Here is a 17920-nt window from a genome sequence, read left to right as displayed (position 1 = left end):
AATTCCATTCCTGTTCCCAGCACAGAGGTAGTCATGCCCTGCGATTGACATTACATTTATGGTTTTATCACTCTTCCACTCCCTGTGAAGATGAGTTAAAACCAGCAAGACAGAGAAAGTGAGCTTCATTTGACCATCAGCTGCTGACGTATTGCATCGTCTCCCTGATGGACATAACAGATGCTCATAAGAACACAGTCTGTGTAATGTAATTAGCACACACATTGGATCAGATATCTTCACCAGTTCTGATTCAGGCCAAGACATCAAGTGCATCAATACATCAAGTGTAAGTGTGGCATTAGAGTGATATTGCAAAAATGCATCTAGTACTCATTTATTGTTAAGCAACATGATCTTAACAAACACTTTGGATCTCCATAACACTTCCAAAGCATCAGTAAAGTTTTTCTTCATCTCTGCAATGTGACCTACTAACTAAACGTCACTTTGGAGAGCTCTGAGGTAGCTTAACTGAGACACACTTCTCTTGATATGACATATTTAGTATAAGATCTGTGGCTCCTTCATATTAACAAGTCATTTTACCATCAGCACAGAGATGAATAACCAATCTAGTGATGTTTTATGAGTGTGATGATGACCAAAAGAAGCCTTCGTTATGTCTTGTAACTTACTGTTAGGGTCAATGAGTAATAGATGCATTTTTGCAGCATTGAAACCAAAGTTGTAATTTAAGTTGTAAAACTGGCAGGAAAAAACAGCCACAAAATGATAAGAGATGAGTAAATGCAGGGGTCAACTGGAATGAATACTGAAGGGACAGGCAGTTGTAAATAATAATTAATCAGATAAGTAATCAAAACTACAAAATGCAAAGCAAAACTTGAAGTCAAGAAAAGAGAACAGAAAGAACCTAACACTATTTTCTTTCCAGGAAATGCCTTTTAGCATCCTCCATAACTAAATACAAATAAAAGCGTTTTAAAGTTGATCCAAAACCAAATGTACCCTCTATGTTTTATTACACATAACACAATGACGGAAAACAATGGCCGACACACATCACATGTCCGGCATAAGGGCCTGGTAATGAAAAACAAAATGGTGACACACTTTCACAAAACAATACAAAAAAGCAGCGCTCATGTTGATTTCAGGATAAGCAAATTAATAGCAAAAGGTCATTCCAAAAATGAGACCAACCTCAGGGACAGTGTGACATTTTTAATTTGTATTATGAGTCTGATTATTTAATTATTTATTTGTTATTCGTCAAAATTTTGACTAGTTAAACAGAAGAAACATCATTGGTAAATGACATTTAGGACAGCAGCATGGCAGGCTCGTCCTATTTGTCTTTGACAAAATTGTTGAGAATCCCTTATGCTGGATGGTGAGCAACAATATTTGATTAAATTAAAGTATGGATTTCAACTGGAGCTTCTCCAAAATGTCATTTTAGGTCACTACAGCTTGATTGTTTCCTCTTCTATCTGCAGTAATGAATCTAATTGGCTTAAAGACATGTGACCCAGTTTATACTTCTGCCCTGAAGCCCCGCTCTTCCTAGTTGGCAATATAAAATTCACAGAAGCCACCGGAAGTCGGGGTTCATTTGTGAAAAATCACTTGTAGAGGATGGAACGTTTCCTCCACTTTGATTTATTCTCTTTTGGCATATGCCAGTTTTCACCCATGTCTGCTCTGTACTCTTTATTTTCAATCTTTTTTTATCATCATTAAAAAGGGTTACCAGCTGGTACCCCAGCATTTAGATTTCTTCCAAAATCTCCTTTTAGAACCCTTTTATATATATTTAAATATAATTCTTTAGATTTATATAGCACTTTTCTCACCACTCAAAGCGCTCTCCACACAGGGAGGACCCGAGAAGCGAACCCACAATCTCCTTACTGCAAAGCAGCAGCACTACCATTGCGCCACCTAATTTCCTGTCCCTTGAAGGAAGATACATTTTGCCACAACTCACATTTTAACAACGTCTTTTGTTTATTTTATCTATTTCACCCTTCTGTCTTCAGATATTGTGCAGGAGCCAACCCAGAAAGCTGATCTTCTTGGCGTATTGCTGCCTCCAGCCGTGCTTATCAGTAGGGATGGTGGTCACAGGCTCGTGATCGCTATTATGTTTCCACTAAATGTCAGTTTTAGTCTCATCAGAATGAGGAATTTCTTCCACTTGGTTTTAAACTTCAGTATCTTCTAATAAGCTGCATTAAGTAACTGTAAATTTGATACAAACCATTCTTTTTCACAGTATTTTCACTTTTGTTCTCACTGCAGACCTTTTAATCATTTGGTGCCTCAGGCCCACTTTCTATTCTTTCAGCTGTAGTTCACTTAAAGGTCTTCTTGTTGGATGTTCATGTTTGAAGGCCATACTAACTTTGACCCATTTTCTTGCACCATTCTCCCTAGTTGTTATTCAGTATCCTTATTTTGTGTTGGCTTTGCGTGTTTGTTTATCTTCATAAAGTGATCTTCCTCTGAAGCTTTATAATCCAGCTGTAGGTTTTACTAGAGATTAGTTCACGTGTCCTCAGCTCCCTGAAAATGCCTTAAAAGCTGAATATCATTGCATCATGATGCAACCTTCTCTTCTAACTTCCCAAAGATGTGCATTTTGGTTTGATTAGCTGCTCTAAACTGGGTCCATATCAGTGATGGAGTACATGTAAAATGTGGCTTTTGATGAATGGATGCTGACAAATTCTCCCCTCCATGTGAACCTGATTCAGATTATTCATGTTCAGTTATGAATGGATGGATGGATAATTGCTTCAGATTTACATCCTTTTAGGCTGGCTGCCACTTTCTGCCTAATGCTGCCAGGAGAGGCTCTGGCGTCTTGTGACCCAACAGTTAAATTAAGTGGATCAGAAAATGGATCAATTGGTCTGACATTATTAAGTTTTTATATTGATGAGCTGCCAAAAAAGTCTTCCTTCCATCCAATTTCAGAGCCTGTTTAGTCCAATACAGGGTCACTGGGGGTTGGATCTGATTTCAGCAGCACTGGCTACAAGGCAGGAACCCATCCTGAATAAGACGTCAGTCGCAGTGTTGAGTAATCCCAGTTAAACAAATTATGATTATATAAGTAAAGCCATAAAATGTTTGTTTGCATTTGTAAGGATTAGTGGATAAACAGCATAATTAATTTGATCCTTTTCAACATCCCATTTCAAACTGGGATGACGTTAGCCATTGTTACAATTTTCGTCAACTTTTACCTCCCAGCAGCTCTGCTTGGCCAACATACAGTATTTGGTTTGTTGACTGCCACTGCCAAGTTTGCTGTCCTTCATTTTCATGTTTTCTACTATCTCCCGCATTCTTGCCCCTAACCAGTCTACTATGTTTTTCTCCCAGTTAAACCAGATGGACAAGGCAGCTGCTGCTGCTCACACTTTCTTCGTGGCGAACCCAGAGCACATGGAAATGAGGCAGAACCTGGAACGGTACAAGCTGCTAGACGGTGTAGAAGAAAGCCACTTCTTGGACAGAGAGGCTCGGCCGCACCAAGTGAGCAACAGATGTACTGTATGTGTGAGACTGCGTGGGTGGCATAAAGGACACAAGGTTTACATGCAGGACTGTGCATATGTGCATAATTATTTTGATTTGTTATACTTTATTAATCCTTTATTAAGTCTTGTCGCATGACCTTTGGGGGTCAGAGTGCAGGATCAGCCATTGTGCTGCACGCCCCTGGAGTAATCTTCAGATTAAGGGCCTTGCTCAATGGCTCAAATATGCCTGCCTTTGTGTGTGTTTAAAGGTGTGCAGTGGTTTCTGCTTCTGTTTAGATGGGTTCTACAGTAAATGAGTAGCTGTGTGCACAAATGTGCCTTTGTGTGGCTGCCTGTGTGAGGCTTGTGTGGATTTGTAGCGGTCAACTGTGTTCATGCAGATGTACTATATGGTGGAACTGTGTTTTGCAAATCTCCACCCATCAGTGGTTATTTTATTTCAGCGAGCACCAATTCAAAACGTTGTGCGGAGGAAATAATATTACAACACAGTAAGTAAAAACACATGTGGATTGTACACTGAAGTGCGACCTTATGCCCAAGTGACAGGTTGTGTATTGGTGAGTTCCTGTGGGTTTGCTTTTGTATGAATGCTGTGAGAGTGTGTACTGCTGCACACACTAACACTTATGTGACTGTATATTAATTTGTGAATGTGTGTATGCAGTTGTGTGTATTTCTTAATTAGGACAGAAGTCACCATCTTCATGTGTCTCTACATTTAAGGCCGTCTGTTGCAGCCCTTGATGTTCCTTCACATTTCTTTATGACAATTCTTTGTACTTTCCACATACATGAATTTCTTCACCCTTTTTTGTTTATGTGCATTCACATACGTTGCTGAACCCCTAATTGCTGTTGTCACATTTGTCCATCAGTCATCCACATGAAGTAACTTGAGTCTCTTTCAGACCGACTGCATTGCAATTTGTTACACGAAATTTGTCACGAAATTTAAATTTTCCTTAAGGTATCCCAAATACAGCATGCACATTTTTTGAAATTGTCTGTCCTTAAACCGAATACCTCAATTGCAGATTCATTTACTCTTTCGAATTTACCTTAGAGAGGTTATTTCAACATGCTTGTTTTTTTTTTCTTTTCCATATCTGATAACTGCTGCTGACAGAAAAAGAAAATTATTGAAGTGGAGGCAGAATCATGAGTGGGGCTGGGAACTCGCCATCACATTCACTTCTTTTGCTTGTGCATGTGGTGACTTAAATACAGATTATACCTCTCCATCTGGAACTTCTTTCAAAAATGTTTTGTTTAGAAACTATGAATTACAAGGTCATAGGTCCTACTCCATGAATAGCAGCTAACATTAGGCCATCAATCGATGCCCTTCTGGGATCACGAGAGTCGGACGCTGCTGACTATCAAAGCTACTTATGCCACCACAATCCTATTTGGGCTTCACCTCTTAGTACTTGATATTGTAAAATGCTGTTGAAAACATACAATATATGTTAGGTTCCCTAAAATATATATTTAACTAGCTGAAATACCCAGCATTGCCCAAGAGGAAAATAAAGTTTTTTTTTAATTGTTTGAGAAAAATACAATTAGAAAAAAACACAACTTTAAAAATAAATTAACAAACAATGAAGACTCACTAATGTCCTTGTCTTGCGGTCTTGTATGTATGTTATCATCCAGTTGATGCTCAGAACCGGCCAACTGTATTTAATTTGAAAAGCAATAGGGGCGTGGTGGCGCTCAAACATAAAGAATGCTGGCGGTTGTCTGCTATATACTAACTGTGTAAGCCGCACGGGATCCTACAAAGTATTGAAATCGTCAGAACTACTCTGAGCATCTCTCTGCTATGAGGATTCATGTTGCAGATGTGCTCGCATCGTTTGTGCATTAGCAGCTAAGTGACTGTCTTTCTTAGGATGTTTCCTTTTGCCGGTGTGCTGGCCTCGATTGTGTATCCTCGGAGCTGGAGCCCTCACCCCGACTCTACGTCTCACTTCCAGGCCGGACAGACACACACACTCACACGCGTAGAACTCTATTAAATTTCAAAAGCAACAGGGGCGCGGTGGTGCTCAAACATAAAGAATGCTGGCAGTCACCTCCAGTTCGCCCTCTGGTGGTCATTCTGAGTGTCAACTGGATGATAACATGCATACAAGATCGCAAGATCATCCCCCCACCCTACCCAGAATGAGGTGGGTTAGGGTTGATTTCACCCTGCAGTATTTTTAGTCGACCAATGAGAAACAAGTTTCATGAAAATCGCTCCAGCCGTTCGGAAGTGATGCTGGAACATACATACATGCACACATACATACATTGACTTTTATACAGTATATATAGATTACATTCTGTTATCACTGTGATTTTTGAATATGACTTATTGTTACAAGATATTTAATAAATATAATTGTAATGCATATATAAATATAATGTATAAATTGATATCAATAGGGATAGTGGTCACAGGTTTCTTTGATGAAGTTAAAATGCTTCCACTTTGAAAACCACTTTGACCAGCTCCTTGAATGCACCTCCGTGTATTTTCTAATTTATACCCAATACAAACCACCTCAGTTTCCCATATCAGAACCCGAGTGTAGCCATGCAACATCCGGGCACCACATTAGTTCAAATGGAGTGGAACAGTGTGAGGTTTTTTTTACAGTGGCTGCAGTGCCAATCCTGTCACTAACCCCCACGTTTTCCCTGCAAGTTGGAGGACCTGCTTTCAGGGCTGGATGCAGGTTAACATCACATCCAGGATGGAGCAATTGCAGGTTAAGGTCCTTGCTGAAGGGCCCAACCGAGTGGAATCACTTCTGGCATTTATGGGATTTGAACCAGCAACCTTCAGCTTATTGGCACAGCTCCCTAGCCTCAGAGCCACCAGTCCACCCATCCATGTTGATTTTGGGTTTATTATGTACTCTCCAAAGGACTTCCTTTTCTTTGGATCCAATTTTAAAGAGTAATGATGCACGAACCCCACTAAATTTGCTTTGCCTTGTGTTTGGCGAAATTGCAGAAATGTTTGTCAACTTCGCCAAAACTCTGTGAAAGTAAATGGTGAAGAAGGAACTGAACTATTTCTTAGTGGATTATAATGGTGCAGCGGTCTTTAAAGTGTCCCAGATGGCTAGGGAAATGTCTTCCAACTATACTGGACTATACTGTGGCCAAAAATGAGACCTGAGCTGTGAGGCAGTGGTGCTAACCACTGCACTCCTAATAAATGCAATTAAATATCAGAACAGCAAACTTTCTTGCAGACAGTGGCAGACAGGAAGCATGAACTCAATAGGCTTGCCCACCACAGATTCCATAATAGGTACTCACCTTTATCAAACTGAAAAGGTTTGTAAAGGTTTTTGTTTTTCTCTGATGCTTTTGCTCATTCACTCCCACTGCTACCAAATAAGTGCAACATTAAAGCACCGGATTCTTCACTCCTTCCTGTTTGCATCAACTGCACAGCGTTCTGGGTAATATTATTAAAGTGGGATGGCATATGTATTACATACAGGTCACAAACAAGTCCATACAAAATGCCACGATATGAATACACAGACGCATTTCCAGTTTCCTTCTGTGTGGCGTGCTTTTTGTTTAAATATATTCACAAGTTTTCTGTTCATTTTTAGCCCACTACTAGAATTAACATTGTATACTCAGGGCGGGGGAACTATTCTATTTAACATTATGTGATGTCACACTGGCCTCGCAAAGCATCATGGGGCACTGGGAAAAATAATTCATCTATGGAAAGTGTTTCCATGGGAAATGTTTAGTGAAAGATGTCACATTGTATATTCACTGCCAAAACACTTAGGTGAATTTCACTAATCAACACTGACTGACACTATATTTATAAATATTTTTAAAAAGTGCTTCACTTTAGAACACAATATCCTGTGGCAAATTAATGTACACCACAATTGTGAAAAAAGTAACTTTGACTTGAAAAATACCAAAGTAATCTTTCAACAGATTTTGTTTTTGGCTCAAATATCAGTGTGCTCTCCTGTTTAACATGTCCCCCCCCCCCCCCCACTGCCCCCGCCTAACCACTCTGCTTACCTTTGTTACAGCAAGCGTTCAGCACTGGGGTGAAACACTATGACAATGAAAACTATGAAATGGCCATCAAGTCGTTTGAAGAAGCCCTGGTCGAGTACTTCAAGGCGGACGTGGAGTGCCGGGCTCTGTGTGAAGGCCCCCAGAAATTTGAAGACCATGCGTATCTGGAGTATCAGCCGCACCTACACAAGGCCATTTCAGGTAGACCAATCGACTAGCTTAGGTGAATTGCGCTTTGCCCCCTGTTCTGTGGGCTGATTTCTGTGTCTGTGAAAGTTTTAAGATGCACATAATCCTAATGTTAGCAAATCCAAAAAAAAATCAACAGCCCTGGGGAAATGAACAGCCTCATTTGATACAAATGGCTGTGTTTATAAATACAAGTAAAAGAGCTAAGACGTCTTCTGTTTTTCCTCTGGGTCTGTGTTAAGGAGTTTTTAAAGCTAGAGTTAGGCATTACCAGAACTGAAGGATCAAAAGGGAGAACTCCTCATGTGCGTCTGCAACTGCAAGTGGACGTGTGTTAGGGGCTGTTCAAGGGCTCCATGTCAGTCTTTGTGTCTAAATGAGCAATTAAAAAAAATAATCTATTCAAATGGAGAGGAAAAACTTCACTAATCCTTAAATCATCCAGCAATGGTACAAAAAGCACAATATGTGATACTGAGTAACTGGAAAACAAATGAAGGAAATGAGCCAACGGCTGCTAAAGGCACGTTACTTCAGGGATTTCTGTGTTTGCTTAAGGTTTTGATTTAAGGAGAAAGAAGGAAATTGACATAAAAATGTTTCTGCATCGGAACTCTGAGTTATACTCAGGGGGATGAAGAAAGGAAGGAGGTGGTGTTAAAAATCCCAGACAGAAGCCTGGCCCAAGAGTCTGATTCTCAAATGGATGAGGAGCTGACGTTTGCTGATATGACAGTGAGGAAGTGACTGAACTGGAGGCGGGCGGAGGAGATTGTGATTTAATGTCTAATTTGGAACATCAGCCAGTGTTCTCCTTGGTCATTCCATCAGCCTTTTTTCAGTATCGCCTCTCAGTTTCTTCCTTTTCCTTCCAAGAAGTCACCCCTCAGTTTAGTCGTGGTCTCCCCGCCATATGTCACTTAAGCCCTTTGAATCAAACTGTCTCCTCCTCCATTTCAGAAACTTACTCCTGGTATCTGCTTGTTTAATGTTTTCACTTTTGTTACTTCCAGACATAACCATCCATCTCATCAGGAGCTCATCACACCACCAATTTTAGTCCTGTGAGAATAAATGTTGCTATATATATACAAAGGTTATATATTTATAAAGCTCACAGGAAAGAATAAGCAGGGCAATGCTACAGAATATGTGCTAGAAAAGTGCAGTTACAGCATCTTCCTGCTCATGTTACTTTACTAGGATCCTGCTGGAAATGGCAGGGTGCCAGTCAGCTGATTTCATACAAGTGGGTTTAATTAAAGGGAGCAAAGTCCTACATCTGCCGAGTTTAGATCATCAGGAGAAGGGATGCCTACGGAATTGGCTTTGCTTTAATGTTCTGTCAAATTAAGGAACTGTGACGGGGCACCTCAGCCAAGTTAGAGTCCATTAGCCTCCTCACTCAGTGAAGCTCTAGTTCCCTCACTAGTGCAGTGTATGAAGTTCACGTTCCAATTTAGGATTCTACACTCATTCAATTCTGAGACACCAGCCTTTTTATTAACTCAGGCTGTTTTCTACACTCTGTAGGACTTAAGCAGCATTGGACATTTGCCAATACAGAGTTGGGCTCTGATCCTAGAACTTAATTCAGTCTTTTATTAATGGAAAGATAGGACATACCCCTTTATGTACCCAGATTCTGGCCCTTTCACTTTCATCCTTTTCGGAGAGATCCCCTATAGACAAACACTCGTTGACACCTGAAAATCCTTTGCAAAGCTACCACACAGACAGACCCTAAGAGTTCACTTGTCCCATTATAGATCCAAATAAACTTCCCAGGTATGAACATGTTGGGTGCTCATTGAAGATCTCCTTTTCTGAACACTTGGAGCTGCACGCATGACCTGAGCGCTTTCTGGAGACTTGGACGTCAGTGATGTTGGTCTTTCTCTTACAGATCACTACACGCAGGTTTTAGCTTGCAAGCACGAGTGTGTGAGAGACCTCGCCACCAGGCCTGGGCGTCTTTCTCCCATGGAGAACTACCTCCCTCTGCACTATGACTACCTGCAGTTTGCCTACTTTAAAGGTAATGAAATGGAACTACAGGAGCTGGGATGGAATTGGGTCTTGAGGGTCTGGGATTGCTTGTCCTTTGCTCTGGTTTAACTTGCATGAATGTGGGTTAGAACAGAGGCAAAGGAAACAAAATGCAAACACAAAGAAAAAAATGAAAGAAATTCAAAACCAGTGTTTTTGGTGTCAAATCTTTGAATTTTTTGATAATTTATTTTCTAGGGTAATTTCATGCATCATTTTTTTAATTTTACACATTGATTTTTAATTTTATTCACTATTTTTTATTATATTTTACACTTTTCTTTACAAGTTTATGCACTGATTATATATTTTTTGCCATCTCTCGTGTTTGCATTTTGGTTCCCCGTAACTAAGTGGGTTGTTACTGGTTAAGTCCAATATGTGCAAGATTAATTGTACGAGGTTGTGTGTTCATATCTCGCTACTGACACTGTGTGACCAAGAGCAAGTCACTTCAGTTGCTTGTGCTCCAATTGGAAAAACAAAAGAAATGTAACCAAATGTATCTCAAATGTTGTTGAAGTCACCTTCTATAAATGTGTCAGACAAAATAAGTAAGTGTAAATCTTTCTTTTTCTTCTCTTAGCTGGAAAGATGGACAAGGCTCTTGAATGTGCTGTTTCTTACTTGCTTTTTCATGAAGGAGATGAATTTCTTTCGGAAAATGTGGATTTCTACAGAAGAAGTCTGACGGAAGAGGGCATATCAGATGAATTTATGCCACGGCAGGTAAAGACTTTACAGCTCTGACCTGCTAGCAGACTGAAGAGTCTGGACTAACTTGCCTGTTGGGCCTTCCATCATTATCTGTGTGCAATTTGTGAGATCTGTGTGCACATGAATGAGATTTCATGTGGGAGCTTTCAAGATCACTAGCCCAGTCTTCCTTAATTGGAGGTTAAATCCTGATTTGGTCTGAACTTCTTGCCTAATTAGACAGATAGTTTCTGCCCAAGTCTTTAGGCCGCTACCTGACTAATAAATTACCTGATGTGCATTATGCCTTGTATAAGGAAAGACAAACAATGTGACTGAAGATGTCCTTATAAAACTTTGCATGGATTTGATCGTCAAATATGTGCATGTCAAAAAATGTTAAATGGTGTGGGGCACAGGCCAGACACAGACAGGCAGACATCGTTTTGTCACCCAACACACGTTTATTTACAGATTATTTACAACTGGTGAAGCACACAACCCTGTGCTGCAGCACCAATTACCCCAAAGTCCTTGCCTCTTCACAATGCCTTTCTCTTCTTCTGACCGCCTCCACTCCTCTCCTCCGAGCTCCATCCTCTTCCACCCAACTCCAGCCATCGAATGGAGGGAGGCAGCCCTTTTTATAATCACCCGGATGTGCTCCAGGTGCCTCCCGACAATCTTCCGCTGGCACTCCCCAATGTGGCGGAAGTGCCAGCTGCGCACCCGGAAACACTCTGGGTGTCCCCAATCCTCTTACCCCCAGCACTTCTGGGTGTGGCGGAAGTGCTGAGGTCCAGGGCTCCCAAGGCATTGGGGCACCCCCTGGCGGTGACCCCGGGCTCCTACAGGGTTGAGCTTCAAAGCTCTGGACCCGTGGTCCCCATTGCCACCAGAGCGGTCGCCCTCATGTTGTCTGGGGGAGGTGTAAGCACTACTCTGGGGCGTCCCGGCCAGGTCATCCCCCCCCCCCCCCCCCCCCCCTCCCCAGTCACCTGTGACATTGGATACTCTTAAAAAACAGCTTTATAAAACCTGGCATATGCAGATTTCTACACAATTTACTTTTATAAGTAACATCATCTTGTAAATGTGTGTTTGTGAATGCACCTCGATGCTAATCAACCTCATACATATGCAGTGGCAATGCTGCAGGTGCTCATTGGCAGCCTTCATCCTGATGTGTCGAGACCCCACCACTTGCATTGAAGATCATCTGCCTGTGCTCTGCAACTGAGGTCAAGCAGGGATTATAGTGCTTCTTCTCTGCGTTGTGTGAGGTGCCAGCGTCTGAGCGGGTCGCCACTATCATCTGGCACATGCAATGATGTGATTGCTGATACAATGAATACTATAGACGATATGAAAAACTGGGGGTCAGACAGTTTCCTTACCAACAAACCAGTACCCCTCACATCTGCCAAAGCTATGTTGCCTCAAAATAATTAAATGACAGGTTGACCAGGAGACTGAAGCCATGACATTCGTCAGTCTCATCTCGGCATCACAGATGACTTGTGTGTTAATAGAATGTAACAGCTTACGGTTAACAAAAGCAATATGAGTGCAGTAAAGTGATCAGAGTTACATTAGGAGAACCGGACACTGCTGCAAATTGCCTTTTCATGTTAGCAAAAAAATTTTCTGTTTTATGTATGTACATCCAAGCAATGCAAAAAAACAGGAGGTAGCACCTCCTCAGTCCATTGATGGCTTTCACCACAGAAGATGGATGATAGAGTGATGGAGTGAAGCTTGGCTGAGATATTCCTGACTTGTCCACCCAGTTCCCAGAGAAGTCACAAACTGATAAATAACCAAAAAAGTTCTTCAGTGCAAATACGCAGCATTGGCCCTCTTGAAAAAGAACTCAGATCGAGTCTATACATCATATTCCATACTTTTGAGGTTTAACATGTTTGTCATTCAACTCATATTTTAATAAGGTGCTCGTTGATATGAATTAGATGTGAGTCGTCATTTAGCTGGTTTGGCTGCATTAACCTGCTTGATCAAGGGGGTCGTCATTTCCCAGTTTCTCTAAAATTGTTATAAATATACACAAGTTTTTATGTGAAGTTTTCTTTTATAAACCCCAACGTTTGAATGGAAAGTTAAGTACACACAATTCAAAACTCTTTTTGTGCATACACAAGCTTTATAAATGAGGTTCATGGACTGGAAATGCCAGTAAACTGGCCAGATTCAGTAACCAAACAGCCACCCTAACGTATGTCTAAACCATAAAACAGTAAACTAAATTTGAAGTCTCCATTCAGATGTCCTACGTTTAATAGCCAACAGGTATCAAGGAATCACTCTTAACTGCACACGCACACACACACACACACATACTCACACACTCAGGTTTTCTTTGTTTTCTATGTATGCAGATGGATCCACAGCACCAGAATTTAAAGTGTTGCACCAAAGATGTCATAATGTGTGACTCCCAGGATCACACTCTCTTGCAAAAGGGTGTAGCATCTTGGCAACCAGGGTTGCAGGAACAGGGGGAAACCCTATGCTTTTGAGGACAAATCAGGGCCATTGGGGTAAAAAATTCAGGAAATTGTATTTTAGAGGGGGTAATTTGAAGGAATTTCTTAAAAATAATGGGATATTTCATGTGATTTTCCTTCCTATGGAAAAAGACTTCCATACTGTCAACATCTTCCACTCCTCCAAATGCTTGACGAAAACATCCAGCAATGACCAACACTGCAACTTCCTCCTGTTATTGCTCATCTCAGAGGTGAAGTGTAAGTGTTTAGGGGATGGAGTGTTTTGTGGTTGATGGGCCATCTGACTGGCATGTTAACCTCGCCCCAGCTTATACTCTTTATTAACAAGAATCATAAACCAAAAAATGTGCCAGTTAAGTTCTTTGGTGATTTCAAATTTCCTATGTGTGAGTGGGCCCTGTGGTGGACTGGTTTTGTGCTTTGCACCCAGTGTATCCAAAACAGACTTTGGCCCACTTCAGACCTGAATTAGGAAAAAAAGATTGTATTGTTATGCTACAATATTTTATCTAAACACTCTTACCTACAGGGGTACCCAGACGTTTGAAAATGTACAATTACTGTAAGTCAGTTTAAAAGTAGTGAGTGCTATCAGGTAGAGAGCCTCTTCTCAGAAGCAGGGCCCATTGCATGCAAATGTCTTTCCATGCATGGCAACAGTAAGTGACATATTAACTTATAACACGTCAACCATATTTTGTGATACCATGGCTACCACTTTTTTTTGTGTTGAAGATGCAGCAGCCCAACAAAAGTAGCAGACTATCAATGTTTAAAGTGGACATCAGCTAGTGTTAAGGACACATTTATGTGCCTCAGGATACTCCAAGCAAAAGGGAAGCCAGCAAATGAAAGTGGAGCCAATGGACTTTTTCGAAGAAAGTGAAAGGGCAACCAACTCCAAGAGATGAGATGAGTGCAAATGTCAAAGCCAGTAACAAAGTCAAAACCAAAGTACAAAATGCTAGGGCCAACTTGGGAAATCAGCTAAATCTGAGGGAGGAATCAGTGTGCAGTCGTTGCCATATTTACTGTATATTGTCACATCCTGTTATGCCATTCCTGGTGATGATTGTGGTTATGTGACAGCAAATAAGATGGCATTGTGCAAACAAAGAAAATTAAAACTGTAACAAAAAACAACTTTGCAAATAGAAAACAAAACATGGAACTTACACCAAAAATGAATTACTTGGGTATAAAAACTGTGAATTGGACAGGGACATACATATAAAGTGTCACATACTGCAGTTAGTAGAGTTAAATATAAGTAGTGGAATAACAACTTAGAGCAAATTTATGCCTAGTGGGTTTGCAAGTTTTTTAAAAACCCACAAAAAAGTTTGTTATATGTTATCTGTTCTGTTAACCACTTTGGTGTAAGACCCTGAGCGTATCTTAGGCTTGGAATTCTATGTAAATATGGTAAAGCCCGAGTGTCTGTCTGGGTAAACTACTATGATTCAATGTATAGTGTAAAGCCTGAATGACGCTCTGGACACACTGCTGCAGTCAACTAGTGGATAAAATAATATCATGCTGCAAAAAGTCATGAATATGTCTATGTTTTTCCCCTCTGTGCTAATATTTATGAGTGACGAGAAGCCTTTAACCAAAACACACAATCAAAATACAAAAAAGTGTAAAGCCAGTTCTAGAACAAGCTGAAACTGTACCGTTAGTTGAAATGATGGCAATGACAATGTGAATTAGTTGCCAGATGCTGACACAGATAGTGAATCTGATGCATATGACACTGTACATCCAAACTGCCGTGATAAGCCTGGTGAGTTCGGTCTTGTGAAGTTTCAGCAAGGCAGAAGCATGAAATGATTGCAACCAAGTGGTAGAACGAGAAAGATGGTAGCCTACTAGGCTGTGTTCACAATGCAGCAACTGTCAATGTTTGTGTCAGAGGAAATGTGGAAGTCACCAAGCATTGGGTTGTGGTAGCGTACAATAACAAAATGGGCATGTCCATTGTGTAGGTCAGGCACTGACATTCTACCCGCTCATGTGCAAAGTTAGGTTAGGAGCATGCACTGATACTACTCATTGCTGCACATAACAACTCAGCATCCCAGATTATGACCCAAGTGCAGCCGTACAACGGGTGACACCTCAGCACCACACTAGTTCGGATGGAATGGAACCAGTGTGAGGTTTGTTATGTGGGCTGGAGTGCCAGTTCTGCCACCAACCCCCAATTTTTTCCCTGCAGGTTGGGGGGCCTGCATGCAGGGCTGGATGCAGATTAACGTCATACCCAGGATGGAGCAATTGCAGGTTAAGGGCCCAACGAAGTAGAGTCACTTTTTGGGTTTACCAAACCTTCCGATTGCCAGTGCAAATCCCTAGCCTCAGATAAACCACTCCGCCCACTTTCATGTGCAAGCAATAGAAAAAATATTAGAAGAAAAGTGTGCAAAGAAACTTGCTTTTACAGGCCAATTACAACATTGGTGGCTGTCTTAAAACTTGTCACATGAAGGATGTGTGCTAAATCTGTAACAGTTCAGCACTGGACACTAGACATACCTTACCTACTGTATTTATGTTGATGGTTTGAGATTTGCATGTTACACATAATAACATTTTTCTTATTAAAAAAATTCAACAGGATAAGAATACCGCTATAAGGAGGTTAAATTGGTCTGGTATTAGTGAGTGCAGTTGGTGGGTTCCTGCCATACCACCCAATGTGTCGACTAAGTTATTTAAGAAAACGCCTGTTGTCCCTGCTGATCATTCTTCAGACAGTAGTGTTGACATTCAAACTCGTGGTTCTGTAAACTTGGTTTACAGAACATCCTCCTCCAAAACTGAAGTTAAGCTCCAAATTCAAGCACTGCCATTACAGTTTCAGGGAGGATGAGTGAGCAGAAAGAAATTGTGTTGAGACTTAGAGTCACACAGGGGATTGACAAATGTGACGTGAGAGGTGTGAGCCTCCTGCTGTGTAATTCAGCTAGAAGTGCAGATTGGCCCCTAGTTTCAGTTCCATTGCTGCTGTCTCAGGGATGATGAGTCGCTGAGTGGGGTATCACAGAGCAGAGTTGTAATGGGAGAGCTGAAGCATTAAGTGGATCAGACTAAATTTCATCGTGGCCATTGCTTTGATGGGCTGAGGAGAAGTGGTATGGTTGATTTTTGCCATTCAGCCCCTTCTCAATGCTTCTTGTAAATCATTTGGACCAGGGGTGAGCAATGTCAGTCCTGGAGAGCCGCAGTGGATTGTTAGTCTGCAATGTAAGGATCTTATATAGTAGATTTTTGACTCTCCAAGGATATCATCCAAATGATTTGAAGCCTAAAACAGATCATTTTCAGTCTGTCACAATTTCTATTACATGTTTTATTAAATCAAACAGTGCATGATGAACACACACAGATGTAAATGAAAACAAACTGGATGGAGAACTGCTTTGTCATTTACATTTTATTACTAATAAGGAGCCATTAAAACAATTAATGCAGCTGTTTAAGATTGAAATAAGCAACGAGGGTGGGGAACAAGCGAGACCACTAAAATGAAGCATCAAAATGTCACTTAAACAATAAGTGTTTCATCAACAATAATTGTTTTCTCATTAAGAAACTGGGTTGGAACAAAAACCTGCAGCCACTGCGGCTCTCCATGACCAACATCGCCCGCCCCTGATTTGGAGGTATCACAATTTTTGTGGAAATTACATTTGATGATTTGCATATATAAACAGGTAATCTAGTATCAATGTGATGGGACGTCTAACTGGTCTCTAATAGAAGCTGTGGAGACCATCACAGATTTCTCATAGTAGGTGCATTCAAGAATATGTCTAAACATTGAGGGTCAGTCAGACCAGAATATACTCTCAAGTATAAGAAGGTCTATTAATGGTGTACTAATGTATTTTGTCTCAACAGGACGTGGAGCGCTATGTGAGGAGGCACAAGAAGGAAGTGGCACTGCTCCACCTAGGAAGTGAGATCATGGAACTGGATTTCACTGAATCGGTATGGCAGCTTATGCATATGTTTCATGGTTTTGAGTATGTTTAATAATTTTGGGGATACATTGGGTAAGAAGCAGTTAAAGTTGTGTCCCAGTTGCAGAAGAAAAAAAGTCGAGCCATAAGTCATTCTGGAGCACCAAGGTAAAAGGAGATGTTGGAGATTGTTACACTCCATGGTGTTTAACTTCAGTGAACAGAGCTCAACTGGCAAGGAGCTCAAAAGGAGTACTAAGGGGCAAACCTTAGAGGGCAGGTGCACCAAAGGACACGAAACAGAGAACAAGAGGATCTCCGCCAAGCGGAAATTGGAAAATATTTTCACTGCTCAGTGTCTGCAATTTTAAGCTCCTAGGGACACTGATGCCCAAAATAGAGTTGACAGCAGTAAAACTCGGTGGGATGCCTGGCATGAAATCTACATACAAGCTTTTCTGAAATTTAAGTGGAATTCTCTGATTTTCTGAGCTACACTGTCAAATAGAATGAGGACGTCAAGCACAGATCTGCAGATGCTGGGTCTCCAATGACGTATCCATGTTTCTGTTTTCCATAGCATAAGCTGCCATTCCAGAGACACCCAGGAATTCCCCTGGCTGACTGCACTCAAACAAGGGGAAGCAGCAATTTAGGGACAGGTGGTTGGCTTTGTGCCAAGAATTTCAAAACCGTTCAAACTGAGACCCCTAGTGGTTCCTTTGTGCAATTACCTTCTCTGTATCATGTCATTGTCTCAAATTCTGGTAAGTCTAAGGATCAAATACTGAGTATAGTCTAGAGGTAGATGCAAAATTGACTCTGGTAGCAATGGTGAAAGGAATTTTTTAAAAGTGTTGTCTTGTTAAAAATGTTGTCCCATTCCATTGCTGAGCCACTGGCCTTA

At 41.0% G+C, this 17920-nt stretch overlaps 1 protein-coding gene across 1 annotated transcript in view; it reads left to right on the top strand.

Moving 5' to 3' along the window:
• Positions 1–17920, top strand: part of p3h2 (prolyl 3-hydroxylase 2) — a 109949-nt gene that overhangs the window by 72244 nt on the left and 19785 nt on the right. Inside the window, exons 2-6 of the mRNA XM_028795028.2 lie at positions 3358–3510; positions 7595–7784; positions 9679–9810; positions 10408–10550; positions 16952–17041. Of these exons, the coding sequence (XP_028650861.1) occupies positions 3358–3510; positions 7595–7784; positions 9679–9810; positions 10408–10550; positions 16952–17041 (708 nt within the window). The remainder of the gene's footprint in view (positions 1–3357; positions 3511–7594; positions 7785–9678; positions 9811–10407; positions 10551–16951; positions 17042–17920) is intronic.

The sequence above is a fragment of the Erpetoichthys calabaricus genome, chromosome 2 (genome assembly GCF_900747795.2).
Source record: "Erpetoichthys calabaricus chromosome 2, fErpCal1.3, whole genome shotgun sequence".
NCBI classification, from domain to species: domain Eukaryota; kingdom Metazoa; phylum Chordata; class Cladistia; order Polypteriformes; family Polypteridae; genus Erpetoichthys; species Erpetoichthys calabaricus.
The sequence above is the reverse complement of the archived record's forward strand: the minus strand, read 5'-3'. Positions and strand labels throughout refer to the sequence as shown.